We start from the raw sequence: 25000 nt of genomic DNA, 5'->3' as shown, positions 1-25000 counted from the left end.
TGCCTTAATTTTTGCTTTACATTTTTTGATATTTAATCTTTGCCGAGTATATTTCTGTGTCTTTTGTATCCACATTTTTACATGATTGATTTATTTGCCTTATTTTGTTTAACACCTGGGAATTGAAATTTTGTTACTTAACAATTTAAATTCTTCTTGAATAAATTTTTGATTAATTAATAAATTAATTTCTGATTTAATTTTGACTGATGATTAATTCAGATTTAATCCAATTGTGTTTTGTTTTCAAGTAATAATAATTTCCCTGAGACTGTTAAATGTCATGTATAATCTTTGAATTTAGAAATAAATTTTTGTATTTAAAATATTATATCAGAGTTTCATTCATTGACCCACCAGTAATTTTGATTTGAATTAGAGATAGAGTGGTAAGTGAGATGTTTTCCTTCAAGTAATTGAAGTGAGTTCGAACCAGGGAAATGAAATAAATAGAAATACTTGAACTTTTATAATGTTAATGGAGTGACGTCCTTAGATTTTACCTCACACCTGTTTAACGAACTTAATCTGCTTTCTTTCATGATTGATAAGTTTATAAGGGATCACTGTTGCCTTTAGAGAAATCAGTCGCCTTGTATGTGTGATGAGGGTTCAGGTGTCTGGCTTTTTGTGAGGTAACTATAATTGTAGAATAAATGGTAAGTTTGGTAATCAAATATCAAGCACTTAGATACCAGGTTTGATTTAAAGAACAGACACTGGACACTCCGGGGTCACCATACATAAATGGTGCACTAGACTCCGGGACAAGCACTTAGATATCAGGTTTGATTTGAAGAACAGACACTGGACACTTCGTCACAATATATAATATGCATATTTATATATGACATTTAGAGGTATTTTTCACCATTATTAATATCATGAATAAAACTAAGGAAGGGAATTCTTATCTACGCATCTGGGACTTTTTCTTAAAAGTAGCATCAGTCTCCCTAATTGTTTAGGAATCAGAGTATATATACATATATATGTGTGTATATAATTATATATATATACATATATATATATATATATATATATATATATATATATATATATATATATATATATATATATATATATACTAAAAGGACCTCATTCAAACTGGATGGTATCTAATGGAGTTTTTATTCAAAAATTTACAAGCTTTCTTGGACAAACAGTCCACATTATCAAGTATCCGTACAATGAGCAGACGCGTAGTCCGGCTGTATTTATATCTGTGTGCTGGGTAATTTTATTAATCCTATAATCGCCTAGCTCTTCCTGATGACCTCCACCCCTCTTGACCTTGGTCTTTCTCTGATCCTTCCTCCTAGGTGACCGTTTTCCGTGCTTTCTTACGTTTTTTCTTCGTTTCCTTGCTACTGTGGAGTATACGATTTTCTAGATATGCTGTCTTCAAAGCCGTTTCCGGTGTTTTAGTAAATCTACTAATGCACAGAACAATTGTGTATGTGATAAAGTTAATATATATATATATATATATATATATATATATATATATATATGTATATATATACAAACACACTTACATATATATATATATATACATATATATATATATATATATATATATATATATATATATATATATTTATATATATATATAAATATATATATATATATATATATATATATATATATATATATATATATATATATATATATATATATATATATATATATATATATATATATATATATATATATATATATATATATATATATATATATATATATATATATATATATATATATATATATATATATATATATATACTGGGTGTTTGAAATTAGAGCCCCCTCCACAGAACAAATGGAAAATTATGAAGTTTTTCTGCTATAGCCTATCTCCAAGTGCATTATTTTAAGTTCCTATTAAGCTATTTTTCATTTTACATTTCTTGTATTTTCAAACTGGGTGACGGAGTTAGATACAGCCATGGCTAACAACTCGGAAGAAATCAGATGGATTGACCGAATCCGGGCTATAGCCTTCAGAGAGGCCAGGAATGTTGGTGCATCCCTCATTTTACTTTCCTGAATAGCTAAATATATTAAAAGAGATGAATCCTTTGTTAAAAGAAACTGGAACAAAAATCCATGACTGTCATCACGAAAAGAGTGAGAACCTTGGAAGGCCTGAAGTCCTTTCTCAGGAGTCAAAAGACATCATAGCTGAGGCAGTGGGTAGACCAAGAAAGTCTTTACGTAAATTGGCGCTTGAACTAGAAACAAAAAGGGGAAAGAAGAGAAGTTATAGTGCTGTATATCGTGAGTTGAAAAAATCTGATATCAAGCCATTTCATGTTATCAGCAAGCCCAACATCACTCAGCAACAGGGAGAAGACCGTACATGATTTTGTGGTTCATTTCTTAAAGACTGGGATGAAGCTAACTTTCTCTATGTTGCCGCATCAGATGAATTCTTCATTTACACAGTCAGGAAGCCAAATCATAAAAATGACATCATTTGGGCTGCAAAGTTGGATGATATCAGTGATGACGTGCACTATCGCCAAGTTGTGAAATTTCCTGAATGTTTGGGAATTTTTCTCTGTTTCACAGCCAAACGGTTAATGTGGATCATCAAAGAAAAAGGACAGTCATTGAATGGCGAATAATTCAGAGAAACTGTGCTTACTGGCGGAGTATTTCCTTTCCTCAAAGATCATGAAAATGTGTTATCCGTTGAAGAAGTCACATTTTTGCATGATAAGGCACCATGTTTCAAGGCTCTTCAGACACAGGAGCTGCTTCGAAACAGCGGTATCGTTTTCTTCTCGTCAAGTGAATTTCCAGGTAGCTCCCCTGACCTTAATGTGTGTGAAAACATTGGTAGTATCTTAAAGGATAGTGTTGAAGCGCGCACAGTGAATTATGATGGTATACGAAGCCTCAAAGACCTGCGAAGAGAGGTGATCGAAGTGAGTGCTCAGTGAAGTGGAGTTGGAGTCTCAGCTTTTTTGCGATTTGCTGAAATCATACCCCTCAAGAATGCAGACTGTGGTACAGGCAGATGGAGGCCACACAAAATATTAAATACTCAGAGAGAAACTTAAATAAATACCTGTCCTGAATTACTTTTGTTTTTGTCCGTATCAATTTTAGTTTATGCTGTAGAGGGGGAGGGCTCTAATTTCGAAACATTCTGTATATAATATACATATTTATTTATGACATTTAGAGGTATTTTTCACCATTATTAATATCACGAATGAAACTATAAATTTCCTTTGGAAAAGAATGTGTGAATATCTAATCTCTTAGTCATTTGAGCTTATTATTATTATTATTATTATTATTATTATTATTATTATTATTATTATTATTATTATTATTATTAATACTGAAGAGATTATTGAGAGCATTTGTGAAGAACATCTACGAAAAAAATCTGAAAGACTCAAAATCTTGTAGAGGTTACGAAAGGAAAATATAAGAATTTATTTTTCGCAACTGAAAACATAACGTTTCTGTCTATGGTTTTCTCTTGAGGACAAAATTATATAGCTACCTTGACTCTTTATTTCCAGACAACAACAGCAACAACAACCAAATGCGCAGTGAACCTGATTTTTGGTCCATGGGAATATTTTGATAAAAACGTTTTCCCACAGTTATACCTTAAGGTGCATTTTCAACGAAAATAAGTTCTTCATTGGAGTGGTGGGTAGAGCTCTCGGCTAGCACGCTGTTGACCCAGCGTTCGACTCTCCGACCGGCCAATGAAGAATTAGAGGAATTTATTTCTGGTGATAGAAATTCATTTCCCGTCATAAAGTGGTTCGGATTCCACAATAAGCTGTAGGTCCCGTTGCTAGGTAACCAGTTGGTTCTTAGCCACGTAAAATAAATCTAGTCCTTCGGGCCAGCCCTATGAGAGCTGTTAATCAGCTCAGTGGTCTGGTTAAACTAAGATATACTTTTCAACGAAAATAATTTTTAGTAAACTAAACTGATGAAATATCTACCTGTCACTAAAACAAGTAGGCTAGAAAAATCTATTACCTGTTAAAATATGCCTTATGTGAATGCGTGAATTTTTTCATGTGGAGAACTAATATGAACGAGGATGAAAATATAACCAAAAAATCAAATGCATTTCTCAAAAGGAAATACAAAGAGTCGAACAAGGGAGAGGAAATGTCGAGAAATGGGATAATTAGATGGAAGGAAGGAGGAAAGAAATGCAGCAAAAGACAGAATGAAAAAGTAAAATGAAAGGACTCAAAGAGGAAACTAAAAACGATTATAAAGACAGAAAAATAGAGATCGTATGGAAGGTGAAAAGATACAGAAAGACGAAAAGAAGAATGAAATGAAATATATGAAAATGCAACTGAGTTGTCTCATCTGGTGTCATAGATATATTTCACCTCATGAGATTCTCATTTTCTATATTTATTCTGTACGTCCGCATATCCAACGTCATTTTCTTAATTAATATATATATATATATATATATATATATATATATATATATATATATATATATATATATATATATATATGTGTGTGTGTGTGTGTGTGTGTGTATATATATATATATATACACATTATATATATATATATATATATATATATATATATATATATACATATATATATATATATGTGTGTGTGTGTGTACGTTTATGCACCTTTCTGTAAGTGTCTGTGTTTGTGCGTGCGTGAGTGTGCTTATCTGCACCTCTGAAAAATAGGTTTTTGAAATGAAGCAAAGGATATATTACCGGCAAGATTTATGTCTGCATATGTTTTGTATTATATTCTGTTTTGTGAATTTATCCAAGCTTACTGTACGCAATATGAATAGAGCTGCTTGTAAATTAATGTTTTTTACTCTTTATCTATCTATCTCTGCTGAAGCGGTTATGTTTTTTATTTTATTTCTCTGGATGTCTGTTAGGAGCATTGCATGAAAACTATTGAATAGAATTTTTCAATATAAATCATTTTATTATTTGGTATGTGGAACCGGGTCAAGGTCACGTTCGAGATTTTATGTAAATATTTTCTTTTATGTTTTCACTGATGCGTGTCGAAAGAGAACTGCACCTTCCTCTTGTCTTTGAATGAAAACTTAATTAACAGAAAGTATTTTTGTATTGAAGGATGTTTTCTGCCTCTGACTGGGAATCTAGATCAATCAGTTTCAGTCATGTCTTCCCTTCCGCGGTTCCTTGTTAATATAACTTTGATTTTCGTTTATCCTTAACTTTTTCTAGTGTTATAAAAGAGCGAGGGAAAACTTAAAACCTTATTAATGTTGTTTACATGACCTTCAGTGGTGAAATGTGTCGTCCTTGAGCTCATATCTTTAATGAACTGTAGTGATTTTATACGTTTTCTTTTGATCATTGAAGTTGAATGACAGTCTCGTACGCGCAGGTGCTTTCAAGCATGCAAATTTACCAGCTGAAAAACATTCAATGACATCCATCATTTCAGTTTTGCTTTGTAGAGATAATCTTCATAAGAAAATCTAATGAAGAAGTGAAGATATAGAAAGACCTTGATTCATGAATTTTTATAATTCTTTGAAAATTTACAAAAATAATTTATGAGAAAGTATAGACTAATACGAAATTCGTTGTCGAAATACCACAATAACTGAAAAACTATATTCCTTTAAAATGAACATGATAATTATGCTTATGGAAGCTGCACATATAATGTACAATGATATATACACTGAAGAGTATAATTTTAATATGAAGACAAAATATCCATGAAACAGAATATATAGAAATGAAAACATATGTACATGATAGAGTGAATTTGATAATTGGAATAAAAAATGTCGGTCATTTCTCTAACGTTGTAAGTTATAAGAGTAACTGGACACTACAGAAATTACAAGGTACATAGTCATAATTATGAACTGAGTATGTAATTGAAAAGTGTAAACAAACCGAATGTATATATTCAAGATATTCCCAGTCTTTGAATCAGATATACAAATCCTTTGAACGGCATTCTCCTAATCCTTTGTTGTAATTTTTTACCTATCTAATTATTCATATAATGTATTTTGAATTTTATTTCTAAAAGTTTATTTGAACATCAAAGGTTAAAATTATAAATGAAAAAAAAAGAGAGAACAGATAGGCCTCAGACAGTACGAAGGAGGCCTAGTTTTTCTTGTATTTTCCTCCTGCGGCATCGAGCCTCATCCCAGTCGAGGTAAGAAGATTCGATGTGTCGATCGCTGAAGGCTTCGTATTCCTCACGGCCGTGAAGGCATCGCACGTTGTCTAGAGTCATCAGGTCACCTGGAAGAGAAATAAAGAGATATAAAGGAGACAGTTCGTCTCTATTCGATGCAAGACGTCATTTGCATATTTATCTTCTCAATAATCTATTTTATTGTTCTATATTTAAATATGTGAAAGCCCAACCATAAAGGTCATAATAAAAACTAATATATCCTACGTTATTTACCAGTAAATTAAAATTAGAACTTATGTCAATTTTTCCAATAACCGAATTCATTCATATCAAAGATACAATAGAGCACATAATTCTTCTCGAAAAGAATGCTGCAAGTGCAAGTAACTAAGCTTACCGGAGTCCATCTTGAAGGCTGAGGAGGTAGCGTAAAGGATGTCGTTGAAGAGCTTCATGGCTTCGTAGAATTTCTTGACCTTATTCGATGGCAGGTCGAGGTAGGAGTCCCGGATGGCGTTGTTGACAGCAACGCGAATAACCTCTTTGTTGCTGTTAAGTCTGCAATAACAATTTTAATTTCAGTATCTTCAGTCTATCATCCTTTGTTGTCTAGAAATTATATTGAACATTTAATTTGTTCATTAACATTCTTCGTCTTTCTTCAAAGCGAACATCTTAAATGGGAAGAAATTCTGGTAAATTTGTTCTCTAACTTATCATCATAACCAGAATTTTCCTTGTATTCTATTAAGAAAGAGGTTTTATAAAACCTTCAAACAGAGACTCACGTGATGGTAGGGAACTTGGAGATCTTATAGAACTCGTCCGTCTCCCAGGAGAAGTTGGCGTGACCTTTGTCCCAGAAGTAGGAGTCGGTGGTGGTCAGGATCTCAAAGGCCTCGGGGTGTTCCTTCCGGAGGAGCTCAGCGCCAAAGAGCCCATCTGCAATGACGCTCTCACCTCCGGTGCCAATGTGCTGCTTCACGCAGTGGATGAAGATGATCTATGAAAGGATGATAATAAAATCAGTAATGGCAGAGGATTTTGGATTTTCATGTCTTTATAAATACCCTTACTTAAATTAGACTCATTCAGATATGCATGTTCAGAATTTCTAATTTTATTTGATTATCTTGCATTCAGAATATACTGAAAATTTTTTATGTAATCATCATCACTAACACGAACTTGTAGGAACCTAGTAACCCTCCTTACCCTTGGCAGAGCATAAACTTTCCTCATGAGAGGTCTGGCTGTTGGCGTGAATGACCGGGCATGGAGCCATTAAGCTGGGTACTCAGACACATGCCCGTCGCTCCACTTGATGTTCATTACCTCATCATTACTCTGAAATAAAACAAAGCCAGAAGATGTAAATGGTGTTTTACATATGCTAATATATGTTTCTAATATTTAAATGGTACTACACAGCAATATACATTAGGCATGCATGTGAAAGTAGCAACTCTTATTTATATAAAGATATACAGTATATGGTCACCAACTATACAATTTCATGGTGCTTTCGTCAAGAGAAATGTCATCACTTATGTATCCAGTGAGAATACCATTTGGATTTTTCATCGACACGTGGTTTCACTTCCTACCTGAATATCCAAAGCTTGGACATCAACATCGAGGTCAGTCAGAAGGTATTTCCTGCCCAAGGCTTCGTTGCTATAGCAGTCAGGGCACCGACAGTTATCCCTCAGCCACACGTAGGGTATCGGGCTCTCGCTGCCATCACCGAATTTCACGATCACTGAATCTTTACTCACTTGGGTAGAAGATATTGGGACATCTGGAACTGGAATAATAAAGAACTTTAAATATTCTCTCTCTCTCTCTCTCTCTCTCTCTCTCTCTCTCTCTCTCTCTCTCTCTCTCTCTCTCTCTCTCTCTCTCTCTTAAAATGTTTAAATATTCATATGTATATTTTCTATAAATGGTAAATAAAAAAACTTACTTCTGCCAAATAGGTCTGATTACATCGATGAAAATAAAACCAGTTCAAAGGCTCAATATTTACCTGGTAGCTCCGCTGCTTCCTTCACCTGATGCTGTTGCCAGGCTTTGGATGCGAGACTCAGAGATCGAGTGGCCTTGAAGTTGATGCAGTTCTTGGTGCATATCCCCCTCACCTGAAGCAGATTTCTAAATTAATTTCATATCTCTATAAAGTGAACATGTTCTTTCAAATAGTGCATATGTGATTGTACAAATATATGCACACATGGTGAACTTTTGATTACCAGTAAATTAATTATACACTTCAATGTAAGTTACTAAACAAGAAAGGTATTTTTTCCATAGTTTCAACAATTTCTTTTTATCATGCATTAGCTCATTCACTGAAAATTTCTATTTAGTTCCTGAACGAAGATGACGATTGGAAGGGAGCAGAGAAATTGAAAGTGCTGTTATATGACAGGAATGAATTTTAACAAACTGAAAAAATGTAGTTTATGATGCATATGCTGTATTTGTCCTAGTATGAAGATAAACTATAATAAACGTAATTGAAAAGCTTGGATTAACTAATAAAAGTTTCTTAAAAAAAACGACAATAAGATGCAACAACAAAAACAACGACAAAAACGGAGGTAATAATAATAATAATAATAATAATAATAATAATAATAATAATAATAATAATAATAATAATAATAATAATAATAATATACCATCAAATGCTAATAGTCTGAGAAGTAGACGCAATTTCACAAGTGACAGTGGCATTTCGGCAAAGGAAAATCTCGTATTGAACAACAAACCTGTTGGGTGGCAATATTCCTGAAAGCTGCTACGCCGCTGAGGAGAGCTCGGGCTTTGGAACAGTGTGCCATTTCTCTTCCAGAAACTTCAGTAGAAACGACTTTCGCAATAAATGATATTTGTTTAGTTGGTCTTCTTTTGTTTGCTGCTTTGAGGGCAGAATAACAGACGAGACTCTTTTTCTGTGTGGAGCTCTTTCACTGACACTGTCACGAAGCTTTGTGCCTCACTGACTCGTCAGTCGGTCTTTTATATGTGGGGATCCAAAGGTGGACTTGATCTTCCTCTTGTCAGTTGCTACGTCACTTACGCTTCTCCTCCTTCTTGATAAGCTTTCTTATTAATGGGTAGTTCACAGAGTGCAGCCTCCATCATTCGTCGAATCTTCTAGAAAAGATTAATGGATTCATGCTAATACTAATTCACGAAAAACAAATGTGGCACTACACTGTTACCGATGATGAGACTAAACGGAGGGTAAATAATTAAGATCAGTTTCACGTGTTTGTGCTTTCCTAGTAAATGCTACCATAGTAAATAGCCCTAAAATACTGTAAATCTAAATTAAACTAGAAATATTCTCTCAAAATTCGGATGTAGACACGTGGAAGTTAATATTACCTCCGTAAAGTAATTCCAACATGGAATATTCTTAGAGAACAATATTAACCGACATATCTCCCAAACAAATATAGGATTTAAATACTATTTTTAAATAATATATTTACAGTAGTAAAAATATATATTTGGGCTAGACAATATTTTGAGAAAATTGTTAGAAGATTAGTGTAGAATGATTGAGCGCACTGACATGTACTGAAAGTCTACCGACGTTTCCTCATCGGCGTCCTTAGATAATAGTTTTGACTGTGAGCATGTTGAAAAGAAATCAAATTGAATGTGCCAGGAAAAAGAAGTTATTTAACAAATGGTTTCCTAAAAGGTTGAAGAGCGTTCTGTTATCTGAAATATTGGTATTGCTTAATGATTAAACAGAGTTTTGTTGTAGAAATTAAGAATCAATTAGAGTAAAAAGCCACAGAAGCCTCACAACAGTCTGACTCTGTATCATGTAATTGTGCTATTATTTAAAAGCAGAAAATGCTGCCAGTACCAGGAAGGTTGGCCATTAAGTAATTTGACGGTCTCCTGAGTCCCTGTATATGTAGAATTTGACTGATTGCTATGTTTGACTGACGTCACAACAGCAAAGGTTACATACGACGTAAATTTTAGATATGGAAAAGTTTTCTACAGGAAACAAAAGTCAGATGTCGACCCAAGCCTTGTGCAGGAATGTAATGTTACTGAATATGCCAGAAAACTATGCAACTTAATGATATTAATAAAACATCGAGTAACTGTGGATGGTAATGGTTTATAAGAGAAATCATCAAAGATGGGGCAAAACACTATGACGCTGATCACCATCCCTGTCGTGTATAAACCAATACTCAGAACCTTTTTGAATATCCTCGGACATATATTCTCTGTCGTGAAGTATCGTTCCACCCAGGAAGATATTTCCATATCTATCTTCGTGGTTCGCTTGCTGATTCCCTGAGGCATGGCCACAAAAGAGCTTTGGACGCGGTGCATTGCGACTTTTAATATTCTGATCGTATATTAAGAGGAAAACTGTAATTGAAATGTGTGAACAACTCAGGCGTTTTTACAGTAACAATAAGAGTACGATGTGCTGGTTCGACAGAATGATTAAGGTACTAGAAAGACTACAGCTTTATAGGCTACTCAGCTCGGACCCCAGAAAGAGTTTTCATTATAGAGTTGATTGACGCAGTAGAATTCCCTTAAGGAGGCGTATCTGTACACATACATCCATTATAGCTGGCAGTCGAGTGTTAACCTCTGTTCTTCCGTAGTCGACAGAACACCGAGTAACTAATTCACTGCCTAGGTCAACAAAGAAACAATGAATCTGTCATGAAACAAGCCTAGTCCATTAATGCCGCCTTCCTTTAGGATCGATCTCAGGTGTCTTGATGGTATGATGAGGTTGCTATGTTTGTGTATGTTTATAAACAAATTTACACGTATATGCAAATGCAAGTGTTTTTAAAGGCTAATCGAATGTTTATAAATCTTAAAAAGTAGAATAATGGTGAAATCACTTTAGTATTTATTTTCTAATAATCAACTAAAAGTTTAAGCTTTTGTTTTCTATCCACAATAATTAATCTATATATCCTTTCCAAATACAGCAACGACCGACACCACTTTTTTTTTAACTCTTGCAAATGATGAGTACTTTCTGAAAAGAACAATCAATATTCTTCACAAAACCAAACCACATTTTTCTGGCTTCCTCATACGAGAACAAAAGGCTCAGAAGGTTCTCCTCCTTCATCTTGGCAAGCACTATTAGTGTCTGTTCTTGCTCTGACAATGCAGTGTCTGGTCAGTTACAGGGTCCGAGAAAAATCAATTAACGGAGTTAATGGGACAACTTATCATTGCCTCTTGTCAGGGCATAAGTTTTGAGTTTCGAGGCTCTCTGGGCTCTGTTCATCTGCCCGTGATAAATTTGATCCCCTGTTGGGTTTGGAAAGAGGTTTCACTGAAAGTGGTTTCAGATAAAGAAATATTTTCTTTTGTCTGTGAACTTGTCTATAAGGTCTACTAATAACTGGTTAAAACTGACAGTTTATATCTTTTGAGGAAAGCAACCTCCTCGACACACTAATGATACGACTTTGTGTATGCAACATCCTCTCCGAGAACTGTAGAGTGAAATTAGGTTAAAGCTATGTTCAAGAGGCTCTCTACCGCACAAGTCTTCTCTTTACCAGACTTTACCCTGGTTGTATCTCTTTTTGAAGAGTATCTATGACATCAACATATCCGCAATTATCCAGACACTTTAACACACTTTCATCCCTTTGACCTAATTACACAGTGTCAACAAAAAATACTCTACAAGAAAAAGATCGATAAACTGACAGCTGAAGATAAACCTGTAAGATTGCATAACATCTCTGAGCACCAGCTGGAGTTTCCGTCTCAGGAGGAAAGTTTGATAACTTTTTCAGGAGTGAGTGAGTCATCTTTGTGCTTGCACACAGGCAGGAAAATCTCTTGGCAATTATTGTCTTCTGTCCTTTCCACGTGTCTGTCCTTTCCACATGGACGTGGCTTCAGTTGACATAACTAGTGTTTTGCAGTGTATTGTGGTTGACTGATATTCCATTATATTACGACTTCCTCCGTACTGTTTTGGCTTTTAAACCGAGTTACAATACCCTAGATTAAGTAGCTGTTCTGTATTTCCTTTCAGAACACTCAATTTATGTACTGATAAAAATAAAGACGGTTTTATGTGCGTTAATATTAATAGAGATTTATCTCTTTTAGATAGAGTGGTTCGTTTACTGTTTTCTGTTTTCGTTTTCTGTGTGCTAATAGTAGCAGCTATGACTTGGACCATCGACGGATGGTCTCTTGATTGTCACTTTTTCATAAGCTGCCTTTCAACAGAGATATTTCACATTCACAACTGATCCCTGATCTCTTTTTCCTGCCAAGAGCAACCGGATTCGCTGAACAGCAGAAACAGTATGCAGTAAATATGCCACGCTGTCGAACGTCTCAGTTGCAGAGGTCCTTTATTCCTCACACCGTTGGACTGTGGAACAGCCTCCCAGAGGATGTCATTTAATTGGAACTTCAGAAGTTCAAGTGAAGATGAAATGCATTCCTATCCTAATACTGTTCCCCTTGCATTTTAATACATTTTTATATATCTATTAATTTATTAACTTATATTTGTCTTTTCATGAGTGGTATCTCCTCTTTCTGTATTTCCCTTTACCTCCTTTACTTCTCCCTAATGAACTCCATATTCTTTGGAAGCTTAAATTTCAAGTCAGTGGCCCCTTTAGTGGGCTTGTTCCATATGAATAGGTTTCACCTTCTGAATAATAATAATAATAATAATATTAATAATAATAATAATAAAAATAATAATAATAATAATAATCTAAAACTGGCATAATTTCATTAGATGATCTTTCTGAAGAAATTACTCATTAGACAAGAGCAATGAGATTATAGACAGATAAGGAATTACGAGGTGGTATAATTGTCGGTACTAAAAATCTTTAGCACCTGTCAGTATCTCAAGATAAGGACGTGAAAACGATATCATATGTGAGTAAGAATTATCCCGATAGATTTGGCAATGACACTGACCTATAGAGTATTATCGCATCGTCTCATTTGTACAAGTCTTTATCAGATTAAGTATTCCATAGTCAGTGAAGTAAGACACGCCTTGTTTCTGTTTAGATAATAGAAGAGCATAAATTATTACTAAAATGTGGGAAAGCATCAGTCTATGTTCAACAAAGAAACACACATAAAAATGAGGTCAATATAAAATGCGAACAGCATGACCCTCAGTCCTTAAAATGAATGTAAAAGTGTAATGACCAATATATAGATCGAGGTCAGGAATACAGTAAAGGATAAAAATACAAACAAAATGTAATCATACACGTTCGTGTCTGTGTAATTACGTTCATTAGATGATATCTGAGATTTACTAAAAAAGATCAACACAAACTTACTTGGAAACCATAATGTAGAACGTGGAGATTACTTGAGTTCCTTCAAATTAAGAACGCTTAGTAACGTAGCGAAAGAGAAAGTTGGAGAGATTTTGTGAATGATGATGACCAAATTTCTAGCTCGGCTCCATCCATCCGCATCGCCTTTGTCTATCTCGAAAACTTCCAGCTTTTGTCCATATTCCTATAAAAGCTTTCGCCAGAACCCTTCCTTCCTTTCTCTCTATACATATCTATCTCGTTTAAATTCCAGCCTAGAGAACTACAACTGAGCTGCATTGTTACGGGAAAGGAAACTTAGACGAAGGAATTTCGAAAGCAGTTTTTAAAAACGCGGACCAAGAAATGGTTCCGATTAGATTCTATAAACCAGGATTCCTAAAAAGATTATTGGGATATAAGTTTTTTCAGTGGCTGTTTGGTAATCACGGTAGAAAGTTTAGAAAAAGGATCATTAAATAGACAAACAAGCAAATGCCTATAAGGTTACAGAACAAAAATTATACACAACGAATTAAGAAGAAAACGGCATTGTTTTCATATTTCATAATCAAATGAACAAGAACAATGTGATACTGAATAAAATCAAACAGAATTAATGCAGGTATCTGTAAGCATTACGAACTAGAAATATTGTATAAATATGTTCACGTTTTCTTTTGAAGTGTGAAAGTTGTTTAACAAAACTCCTATATAAATGAAATAAGAAAGTGATATAAAGATGATAAAAGCCTAAAGGAAATGTAACCTTGCTTAAGCAGAGAAAATTTACGAAGCCTAAAATACTGGACGAAGACAGGAGTTCCAATCTTTTCGTGTTTTATAACCAGTGGCAACAACGAATTAGGAATTGGTATGTAAACCTATTTAGACGAAAATAGAGAATAATCCAGACGGAAGGTTTTAAAATTCAAATATGGCTAATGAGCAGCTGAGTCAATGGACAGCCCGTTGTGTTGTGATACAATATTCTGGAGACCCAAAGTACAATATTAGTTTTGCAAAAGCAACTATTTCTTCGAGTGGAAAAAGAAAGACTTTAAAAAATTCCAAGTAAAAAAAAAAAAACAGGAAAAACACTGAGAAACGAAGTAACGAGAAAACTAAAAATAACCGTGTAAAAAGCAACAGTTACACACAGAGGAAATGGGGTAGAAAAAAAAGTTCTTTAACAAATACGACAAAAGAAAAAGTTACAAAAAAAAGATGAAACATCGAGACAAAAGAAAGAAAAATATCCCATGAGTGTTACCGAAATAAAAGAATGTAATAAAAGTTTCCTGTTCTCGTGTCATAGATTTTTTCCTTGTGTGCGTGAGTAGGCCTGTATGTATACCGGAATGTATTTCTATGTATGTTTCCGTTCTCTGTTACGCTTCTCTTTTTCGTTATTCTGCTCCCTCGCACTCTGCATTATGTTAATGTGATTACTTTTTGCTTTAATCAAATCTAGTCAGTGAAGAGCTCCGTTTTGAGATAAAACAAGTAAAAAATGAGAAGAAGTTTCTTTGGCGCAATCGAGTTTCCTGTACAGAGTATAATCAAGGCCACCGAAAATAGAAATATCTTTCGGTGGTCTTGTTATAATGCTGCATGAGCCGCAGCCCATGAAACTTTCAGCCAAGGTCCAGTGGTGGCCTGTCCTATAGCATTGCCAAATGCACGATCATTGCTAAGTTTAACCTTAAATAAAATAAAAACTACTGAGGCTAGAGGGCTGCAATTTGGTATGTTTGATGATTGGGGGGTGGATGATCAACATACCAATTTGCAGCCCTCTAGCCCCATTAGTTTTTAAAGAGACTCGATGGCCAGGTTGGTTAGAGCAGCATCTCGGACTTCTTAAGAGGTCTGTGTCGTGGGTTCAAATCCGCAGCCGACCAGTCAGAGAGGCGGACACTTTGCTATTTGTGCAGACACCTCGGGATTATGTATGTAATTAACGGATAGATTTGCTTAAAGCAAATGTTAGTTACAGACTAATACACACACAAACAAAGCCACTCCAACATCTAAAAACATAACAGACACCTCACATGTCTTGACTGTTGACCTAACCGAGCAACGACTCCTCGCTGCTGGGAGAAAGGGCGCTGGTGACTGGTACAATACATGTACATACGCTACCGGGGTCTAAGCGATGACAGGCAGGGCAGCCGATCAAGACTACAGTCTACCCCAAAGCCAAATCAAAGTCCTTCAAAAGAAGGCATCGTGCTTACTCCATACTTCTTCTTCGTTCAACGTGCTTTTTCCCATTTTTCATATGGGGGTAAGCACGATGCCTTCTTTGAAGGACTTTTATTTGGCGTTGGGGTAGGCCATAGCCTCGATCGGCTGCCCTGCCTGACATCGATTGGACCCCGGTAGCACATGTGTAAATGTATCGTGCCAAATCCCCAGCTCCCTTTCTCCCAGCAGTGAGGAGACATGAGTGGTTAGGCTGACAGTTCGAGACGTGTAAGGAGTCTGTCATGTTTTCAGAAGATGTTGGAGTGGCTTTGTTTGTGTGTGTATTAGTCTGTTACACCCATTTGCTTTCAGCAAACCTATCTGTTGATTACATACATAATCCCGGGGTGTCTACACAGATAGCAAAGTGTCTGCCCCTCTGACCGGCCGGCTGCGGATTTGAACCCGCGACACAGACTTCTTATGATGTCCAAGTCTGTTGCTCTACCGACCGAGCCATCGAGGCTCCTCGTGCTTACCCCATACAAATGGGAAAACAAGCACGTTAAAAGAAGAAGAAGAAAAAGGCCTCAGAAGATTTTTAGATCTGAGGGAGGACAGAAAAAGTGCCATCTCAATAATTTTCTTTTACGGAAAAATGGAAATGGTTCCTATTAAGGAATATCAAAGGCAGAAAGTGGAGAGAGAGAGAGAGAGAGAGAGAGAGAGAGAGAGTGAGAGAGAGAGAATGAGTGAAATAAAGAGAAGAGAGGAAAGAAATAAAGAGAGAGAGAGAGAGAGAGAGAGAGAGAGAGAGAGAGAGAGAGAGAGAGAGAGAGAGAGAGAGAGAGGGAGAGAAGAGAGACGGGTAGAGAAAGAGCTAGTAGGCAAGTCTCAATTTAAAGGCTTGTGTACGTGAGTCTTGTGTGTGCGTGTGTGTGTACGTAAGCACCCATGTACGGGCTTCTAAGTGCGCGCGCAAGTGTGTACGTGTGACTCATCGTCTTATTTTGTTCTCATTTTAAAAATGAATGACATGTATGCTGTATAATAGGCCTATTCTTGATCATGAGTAGATTCATTTTAGGCCTGATCTTGTTTTATATTATTTCGCCGTAATGAATATTTTTTATTCTCATTCAAAAACTAAATTGAAATCTCTGTCTGTCTGTTTGTTTGTGACTCTCTTTCTTTCTGTTGCATCCCCTGTCTTTTATTGCATCTCCCATCTTCTATTGCATCCCCCGTCTTTTCTTGCATACACCATCTTCTATTGCATCTTCCATCTGCTATTACATCCCCCATCTTCTATTGCAATCCCCGTATTTTATTGAATCCCCATTCTTCTATTGCATTTTCCATCTTCTATTGCATCCCCCATCTTCTATTGCGTTCCCCATATTCTATTTCATTTCCATCCTCTATTGCATTCCCGTCTTCTATTGCATCCTCCAGTTTTCTATTGCATCCCTCATCTTCTATTGCATCCCCCGTCTTCTATTGCATCCCCATTTTCTATTTCATCCTCCATCTTATATTGGATTCTCCATCTTCTATTCCATCCCCGCCTTACATTGCATCCCCATCTTTTGTTGCATCCCCCATCTTTTATTACATCCCCGTCTTCTTTTGCATCCCGTATCATATATTGCATTCCCTGTCTTCTATTGCCCCCACCTTCTATTGCATCCTCAGTCTTCTATTGCATCCCTGACTTTTATTGTATCACCGTCTTTTATTATATCCCCATCATCCATTGCATCCCTATCTCCTATTGCATCCCTGTATTTTATTGTATCACCGACTTTTATTACATCCCCATCATCCATTGCATCCCTATCTCCTATTGCATCCCCCATCTTCTACTGCACCATCTTCTGTTGCATCCCCCATCTTTTATTGCATCCTACATCTTCCATTGTATCCCTCATCATCTATTACACCCCTTTCTTCTATTGCATCCCCTGCCTTCTATTGCATAATACATCATCAATTGCATTCGTCGTCTTCTATTGTATCCCCATATTCTGTTACAACCCGTCTTCTATTGTATCTCCCATTTCTATCGCATCCTGAATCATTTTGCATCCCCCACCATCTATTGCAACCCTATCTCCTATTGCATCCCCATATTCTATTCTACTGCATCCCACATCTTCTGTTGCATTCCCTGTTGTCTATGGCATCCCCCATCTTCTCTTGCATCCCCTGTCTTCTAATGCGTTCCCCATCTTCTATTGCATCCCCCATCTTCGATTCCCCATCTTCCAGCTACCTTCCCCATTCTTCTATTGCATCCACCATCTTTCATCACCCATCAGCCATCCTTTGGGTTATAAACTTCGTGAATATCGGTTTGTCTTGCCTGCTGCATTTTTTATTAAAATAGACTCATTTAAATATTCTGATTTACATATATTCATTTAAATATATCCATTACGTATCTCAATGAGCTAGAATATATTTAGAATATATTATCATTCTCTGCTTTAAGTAAAAACATTCGCTCAACGTAAAACGTTAAAAGAACCGAGTTGTTTTCCCTCCTTGGAGAAGGTGCAGTTTAAATTGCCAACCTACCCGATTCTCAAAAAAGGAATCCGCCATCAATGCACCACTTTTGATATTATTTAACATATTAAAAATAATAAATAATAAACGTTTGTTTCTTATACTTTTAAATTGTTCTGAATGTCGTTGTATATTTCTTCATGATAAGACAAAATTCTTACTTTTTTGTTGGTATTGTTTACATTCCTTGGGCCCGGTGCTGTCAGAACTGCCAACTTACTAGGTTTAAGACGAAGATAATCCACGAAAATGTACCACTTCATTTACAATTTAACAAGCTAAAAATAATAAACAATGGGTATTAGCATTTTATATTTTATGTTCCAACAGAATCGTTTCATACATCTCAGTGACAACACATGAATGCCTACTTTTTTGTTGGCAGTCCTGCATCTACGTGGCGCTAAGTTGAACAAAAGAATTTTTAGTGTGGGTGGAACTGATCTTCACTTCAGATTATAAACTTCTTATTGACATTATATTAAGTTAACATATTTACATGTAAGGGAATGTTATTCTAATAAAATGGTACTCTAGATATTCTAGTTGATTTGATTCTTTAGTTTATGAGAAAAATAGAATTATAAAAAAATTCTGACACCCTTACTCCCCCACGTATTAAAATGCCGTCGTCTTATCAATAGATGGCGTCAGCTCCTCTGTTTTGAGCAAAAATACATTGAACTCATTGTCTGGAAAAAGGACTGGAAGTGGCCACGCGGTCGCCCTAATCAGTACAATAATCTAATGATAAAATTGAATTATTATTTTTATTTTTTACGTATTTTGGTACAGTTCTATGAACTAGAGATAATAGATGTTATCTGAAATGTATTTGTCCATTCAACAATAAACGACTGAATACGTGATTGAGATGATATTCCTGAATTTAATTGTTTAACTTATCAGTCATTTTCTAATGTGCAACGATGATGATTCTGTTGATAATTGGTTATTCCTATAACTACCATGGTGGTATAATCTAGTATGTCATGCATGTGCTCTGTCTTCTGCAATTATAAGGAAATTCGTCAATTATTGCCAAACTATTCAGACACTGCATTTGCTTCCTACGCGCTTTTGCAAACGTTATAAAAATGATATTGATTCTGAATTTCAAGTATGTATAAGGGAAAGATGGAAATGTTTTTCGTTTTAGGCAAATATAGATACAACCCCTGTTAAACGTCAGGTCTGAGTATTTATACGAAATTCCGTTCAAAAAATATATGATTTTCTTAACAAGACAATATTTGTCCCTTGATATTTTGCTAATTTAAAGACACATTGCCATTTGGAATTAGTTGACTGAACAGATAAAATATCAGTAATTGCCTTAATAAATATAAAACTTTTTGATTGAAATAAACTCCCTGCCCAAATATTTACGCAGCATTTTGTACTGGAGCATAGAGAGAGAGAGAGAGAGAGAGAGAGAGAGAGAGAGAGAGAGAGAGAGAGAGAGAGAGAGAGAGAGAGTCTGGGGTTGGGTTTTGTCATTTATGGTAGTCTTATACACAAGGGAGCATTCAAAATTATTTGTATCTTATGAATATTGAAGTATCTCTATTACATCTGAAGGTAACAGGTTTATAAGGTAAAATACTGAACAACAACAACAACAACAACAACAACAACAACAATAGTAATAATAATAATAATAATAATAATAATAATAATAATAATAATAATAATAATAATAATAATATTATTATTATTATTATTATTATTATTATTATTATTATTATTATTGAGCTTTATAAGGTAAAGTGCTGAATTAATGCATAAAAACCACTGAGGCTAGAGGGCTGCAATTTGGTATGTTTGATGATTGGAGGGTGGATGATCAATGTACCAATTTGCAGTCCTTTAGCCTTAGATGTTTTTAAGATCTGAGGGCGGACAGAAAAAGTGCGGACGGACAGACAAAGCCACCTCAATAGCTTTCTTTTACGGAAAACTAAAAATGGATTATTCCTATGCATTTAAGGACACTCGCCACTTCAGTTTAGTTGTTTAAGATAATTATAAGGAATTCTGATGAAGAAGTTAGGACACAGAAAGACTTTTTTTCCGTGAATTTTTATTAATCGAAAAATTACAAAAATAGTTTATGAGAAATTACTAAATAACGTTCAATAAAAATAAAAAAATATGGACATGATGATTTTGTTTGTGGATGATGATAATAATGTGCAATGATATATATACAAACAGAGTGCATAAGGTGATATAAAGACATAACACGAAATAACTGTTGAAGCAAAATACATAGCGATAAAAGCATAAGAACTTGAACAATTCCGACTTCTGTTAAATGGAAGCTGAGTGAAAATGAAGAGTCAAACATTTGTCAGTCATTTTTCTCATGTTCCAAGAACAAAATAACCTCATATATATATATATATATATATATATATATATATATATATATATATATATATATATATATATATATAAATATATATATATATATATATATATATATATATATATATATATATATATATATATATATATATATATATATATATATATATATATATATATATATATATATATATATATATATATATATATATATATATATATATATATATATATATATATATATATATATATATATATATATATATATATATATATATATATATTTAAGATGCTATATATCCTAAGATAAAACATAGAAAATCCTTTGAATAGTGTTCTTCAAACTCCTGATTATAATATTTCGTATTTTACTCCTTGCAGAATTCGTTTCTAATCCTATTTCTCAAAGTTGCTTTGAACACCAGTGAGGAAAATTTTTAAACGCCAAGGAAGGGAGAATAAATAGGCCTCAGACAGTACGGAGGAGGCCTAATTTTTCTTGGATTTTCCTCCTGCGGCATCGAGCCTCATCCCAGTCGAGGTAAGAAGATTCGATGTGTCGATCGCTGAAGGCTTCGTATCCCTCACGGCCGTGAAGGCATCGCACGTTGTCCAGAGTCATCAAGTCACCTGGATGGGAAATGAGGAGATATATAGGAGACAGTTCCTCTCTATTTGATAAAAGATGTCATTTGCATATTTATCTTCTCAGTAATCTATTTTACTGTTCTATATTTACATATGTGAAAGCCCAACCATAAGAGGTCATACTAAAAACTAATATATCTTACGTTATTTCCCAATAAAGAAAACAGAACTAAAACGAAAATCTTCACTGATTGACATCAGCCTTTTTGAAAATTGTAAACAACAACAACTTTATCCATTTGAAGGGCTAATTGATATTTGCACTGTCAGTTTTTCCAGTAATCGAGTTCATTCACATCAAAAAGGCAACTGAGCACATAATTCCTTCTCGAAAAGAATGCTGCGAGTGCAATCGACCAAGCTTACCAGAGTCCATCTTGAAGGTTGAGGAGTTAGCGTAAAGGATGTCGTTGAAGAGCTTCATGGCTTCGTAGAATTTCTTGACCTTATTCGATGGCAGGTCGAGGTAGGAGTCCCGGATGGCGTTGTTGACAGCAACGCGAATGACCTCTTTGTTGCTGTTAAGTCTGCAATACCAATTTTAATTTCAGTCTTTTCAAACTTATTTGAAGCAATAAGCATATCAATTATGCCTTCTTGTCTAGATATTTTGTTGGAATTTTTAGTTCTTCTATATTATTTTTTTTAATTCATTCAAAATATTTATTAAATGAGTGGAAATACTTTCAAATTTCTCTTCTAACGCAATCACAGCCTACGGTTTGCTTTGTAATCTATTAAGATAGCACCTCCAACTCCAATTGTTTCGAGGTTTTCTGAAGGTTATAAACTAAGACTTATGTGATGATAGGAACTTTGAGAGCTATAAAAACTATAAACTTAGACTCACGTGATGATGGGGAACTTAGAGATCTTATAGAACTCGTCCATCTCCCACGAGAAGTTGGCGTGACCTTTGTCCCAGAAATAGGAGTCAGTGGTGGTCAGGATCTCAAAAGCCTCTGGGTGTTCCTTCCGGAGGAGCTCAGCGCCAAAGAGCCCATCTGCAATGACGCTCTCACCTCCGGTGCCAATGTGCTGCTTCACGCAGTGGATGAAGATGATCTGGTGAAAGGATGATAATAAAATCAGTAATGGCAGAGGATTTGGGATTTTCATGTCGTGAGTAATAATATTAAATAAACAAAATATTCTTGTGGTTAAAATAAAGAAGCCAAATATATGAATCCATACCCCGGGCATTTGCTCATACTGAGGAAGGTCATTGTGCATTCCTAATTTGGCGTTGGTAAAGGCGACGTTATTTGTGTTTGGTCTATTGATCACAGGAGAATGGGGTCTGTGGAGAAAAGCGGAGTACTTTTAAGATGACAAAACATTGGGAAACTTTTCTTCACACAAGCACTACTCTCAACATAAGCTCTGCATTTAGTTGTATCATTATGAAGTATGATGCCAGAAGCTTATTTATTTACAAAATCAGTAACAATTCCCAACTAGCAAGCATTCGCGTTGAGCTAACTACTAAAGGAGATTTCCTAATTTTTTGTTTTAAAGTAATGTCAAGTAAAAGGACAATTTGATAATGATTTATGAAATTTTGAAATAAACTACATAATAATGAACGTAATCCATTCCCCTGTAGGTACTCACCCATAATGAGACTGTTTAACAAATGCTATGTGTTCTATCATTTCTGGTCCTGCGACGTCAATATCTGGCACATTCTTGAGCATCGCTGATCCTTGAGTCTCCATAGTTAGGAGCCATTCGAGGAGGACCTTATCGTCCCTCTTCATTGTCTCGTAATCGAACTCTCGAAGCTTGTGGTTGGAGCCCCAAGGTTCCTGAGGAATGGAAACGTGTTTTGACTCTCTGTTTATGTATACACACATTCATCCACACACATATATTCATTTTGTGCGTTTAGAATCGCTAATTTTACTTCAGTTTCATAGATTCAAGATGCATTGTTTTTTATTTATATATTTACTTATTTTTCATTTCTATGGAATCATCAATACGGGAACTTAGCCCTCGACACGAACATTGAGGAACCCAGTGATTCTCCTTACCCTTGGCAGAGCATAAACTCTCCTCCTTAAGGCCCTGGCTGTTGGCGTGAATGACCGGGCATGGAGCCATTCGGCTGGGTACTCAGACACATGCCCGTTGCTCCACTTAATGTTCATTACCTCATCATTACTCTGAAATAAAACAAAACCAGGAAATTTAAACGATGTTTTGCAAATACTAATATATTTCCTAATATTTAAATAGTACTACGTAGCAATATACATTAGACATGCACATGAGGGTAACAACTCTTAGTTATATAAAGATAAATATGGTCAATCTATAAATATGTACTTAATACTTTCATAAAGAATAATGTTATCAATTATGAATCCTATTAGAATAGCACAGAGATTTTCTTCACCAGGTGACTTCGCTTCCTACCTGAATGTCCAAAGCTTGGACATCAACGTCGAAGTCAGTCAGAAGGTATTTCCTGCCCAAGGCTTCATTGCTGTAGCAGTCAGGGCACCGACAGTTATCCCTTAGCCACACGTAGGGCATCGGACTCTCGCTGCCATCAACGAATTTGACAATCACTGAATCTTTACTCACTTGGGTAGAAGATATTGGGACACCTGGAACTGGGACAATAAGGAACTTTAAATATTCTCTCTCTCTCTCTCTCTCTCTCTCTCTCTCTCTCTCTCTCTCTCTCTCTCTCTCTGTTGAACATGCATGCCCCTATCTTTTTATAACGTGAAAATTAGAATAAACTTTACTACCATAAAAAATCAGATTATATTTATGAAAAAGACCACAGTTCCAAGACAATATTTACCTGGTAAGTCCGCTGCTTCCTTCACCTGATGCTGTTGCCAGGCTTTGGATGCGAGACTCAGAGATCGGGTGGTCTTGCAGCTGATGCAGTTCTTGGTGCATATCTGCCTCACCTGGAGTAGGTTACTAAATTAATAACTTGTCCATGTAACATGGACGTATTTTTAGATGTAAGCATATAGGACTGTGCAAATAGAGATATGTATGTCACCTTGGATATTTATGGTGACACTGTTAATGGGATGTGACCCAACTATCTAAATCAATGTAATTTACTAATCGACACAGTTTTTTTGGAGTGGGGGAGGGTTCAACATCTTTTTTAACATCCTGCGCTTACCCAAAATAATTTTTATTTTTAGTGTTTTGACAAAGATTATGATTTGGCAACATCAAAGAGCATGAGATTTTTGTTATATGGGAAAGATGAAGATTACAAAATGAAATAATAATAATAATAATAATAATAATAATAATAATAATAATAATAATAATAATAATAATAATAAAACTGCCAGATGCTAATGGTAATGGAATGACAGATCTGAGAAGTAAGACGCAATTCGTGTGTCGATGATTTTGCGGCAAAAGAAAAAATCGTATTGAACAACAAACCTGTTGGGTAGCAACATTCCTGAAAGCTGCTACGCCGCTGAGGAGAGATCGGGCTGTGGGACGGTGTGCCATTTCTCTTCCAGAAACTTCAGTAGAAACGACTTTCGCAATAAATGATATTTTAGTTGGTCTTCTTTTGTTTGCTGCTTTGAGGGCAGTATAACAGACGAGACTGTCTTTCTGTGTGAAGCTCTTTCACTGACGCTGTCATGAAGCTTTGTGCCTCACTGACTCGCCAGTCGGTCTTTTATATGCGCCTATCCAAA

At 35.3% G+C, this 25000-nt stretch overlaps 3 protein-coding genes across 3 annotated transcripts in view; all 3 read right to left on the bottom strand.

Moving 5' to 3' along the window:
- LOC136842576 (gamma-butyrobetaine dioxygenase-like) overlaps positions 1-7422 on the bottom strand; it is a 37123-nt gene extending 29701 nt beyond the window's left edge. The window contains exons 1-4 of the mRNA XM_067110112.1: positions 7396-7422; positions 6969-7183; positions 6578-6738; positions 6135-6284 (exon numbers count right to left, since the gene is read on the bottom strand). Coding sequence (XP_066966213.1) covers positions 6135-6284; positions 6578-6738; positions 6969-7183; positions 7396-7422 — 553 coding nt within the window. The remainder of the gene's footprint in view (positions 1-6134; positions 6285-6577; positions 6739-6968; positions 7184-7395) is intronic.
- LOC136849590 (gamma-butyrobetaine dioxygenase-like) lies at positions 7399-9171 on the bottom strand. The gene is made up of 4 exons (XM_067122910.1): positions 8955-9171; positions 8210-8321; positions 7788-7987; positions 7399-7527 (listed from the first exon to the last, which is right to left on the bottom strand). Exons 1-4 carry the CDS (start codon positions 9024-9026, stop codon positions 7465-7467), a joined length of 447 nt encoding a protein of 148 aa, XP_066979011.1. The 5' UTR covers positions 9027-9171; the 3' UTR covers positions 7399-7464.
- Positions 9172-20933: 11762 nt separating this feature from the next.
- LOC136843985 (gamma-butyrobetaine dioxygenase-like) lies at positions 20934-24945 on the bottom strand. The gene is made up of 9 exons (XM_067113004.1): positions 24735-24945; positions 24121-24232; positions 23724-23923; positions 23339-23470; positions 22917-23110; positions 22497-22602; positions 22153-22367; positions 21669-21829; positions 20934-21284 (listed from the first exon to the last, which is right to left on the bottom strand). The coding sequence occupies exons 1-9, from the start codon at positions 24804-24806 to the stop codon at positions 21124-21126; spliced, it is 1353 nt and encodes a 450-aa protein (XP_066969105.1). The 5' UTR covers positions 24807-24945; the 3' UTR covers positions 20934-21123.
- Between the last annotated feature and the right edge of the window lie 55 nt (positions 24946-25000).

Source organism: Macrobrachium rosenbergii, chromosome 2 (assembly GCF_040412425.1).
Source record: "Macrobrachium rosenbergii isolate ZJJX-2024 chromosome 2, ASM4041242v1, whole genome shotgun sequence".
In the NCBI taxonomy this organism is placed as follows: domain Eukaryota; kingdom Metazoa; phylum Arthropoda; class Malacostraca; order Decapoda; family Palaemonidae; genus Macrobrachium; species Macrobrachium rosenbergii.
The sequence above is the reverse complement of the archived record's forward strand: the minus strand, read 5'-3'. Positions and strand labels throughout refer to the sequence as shown.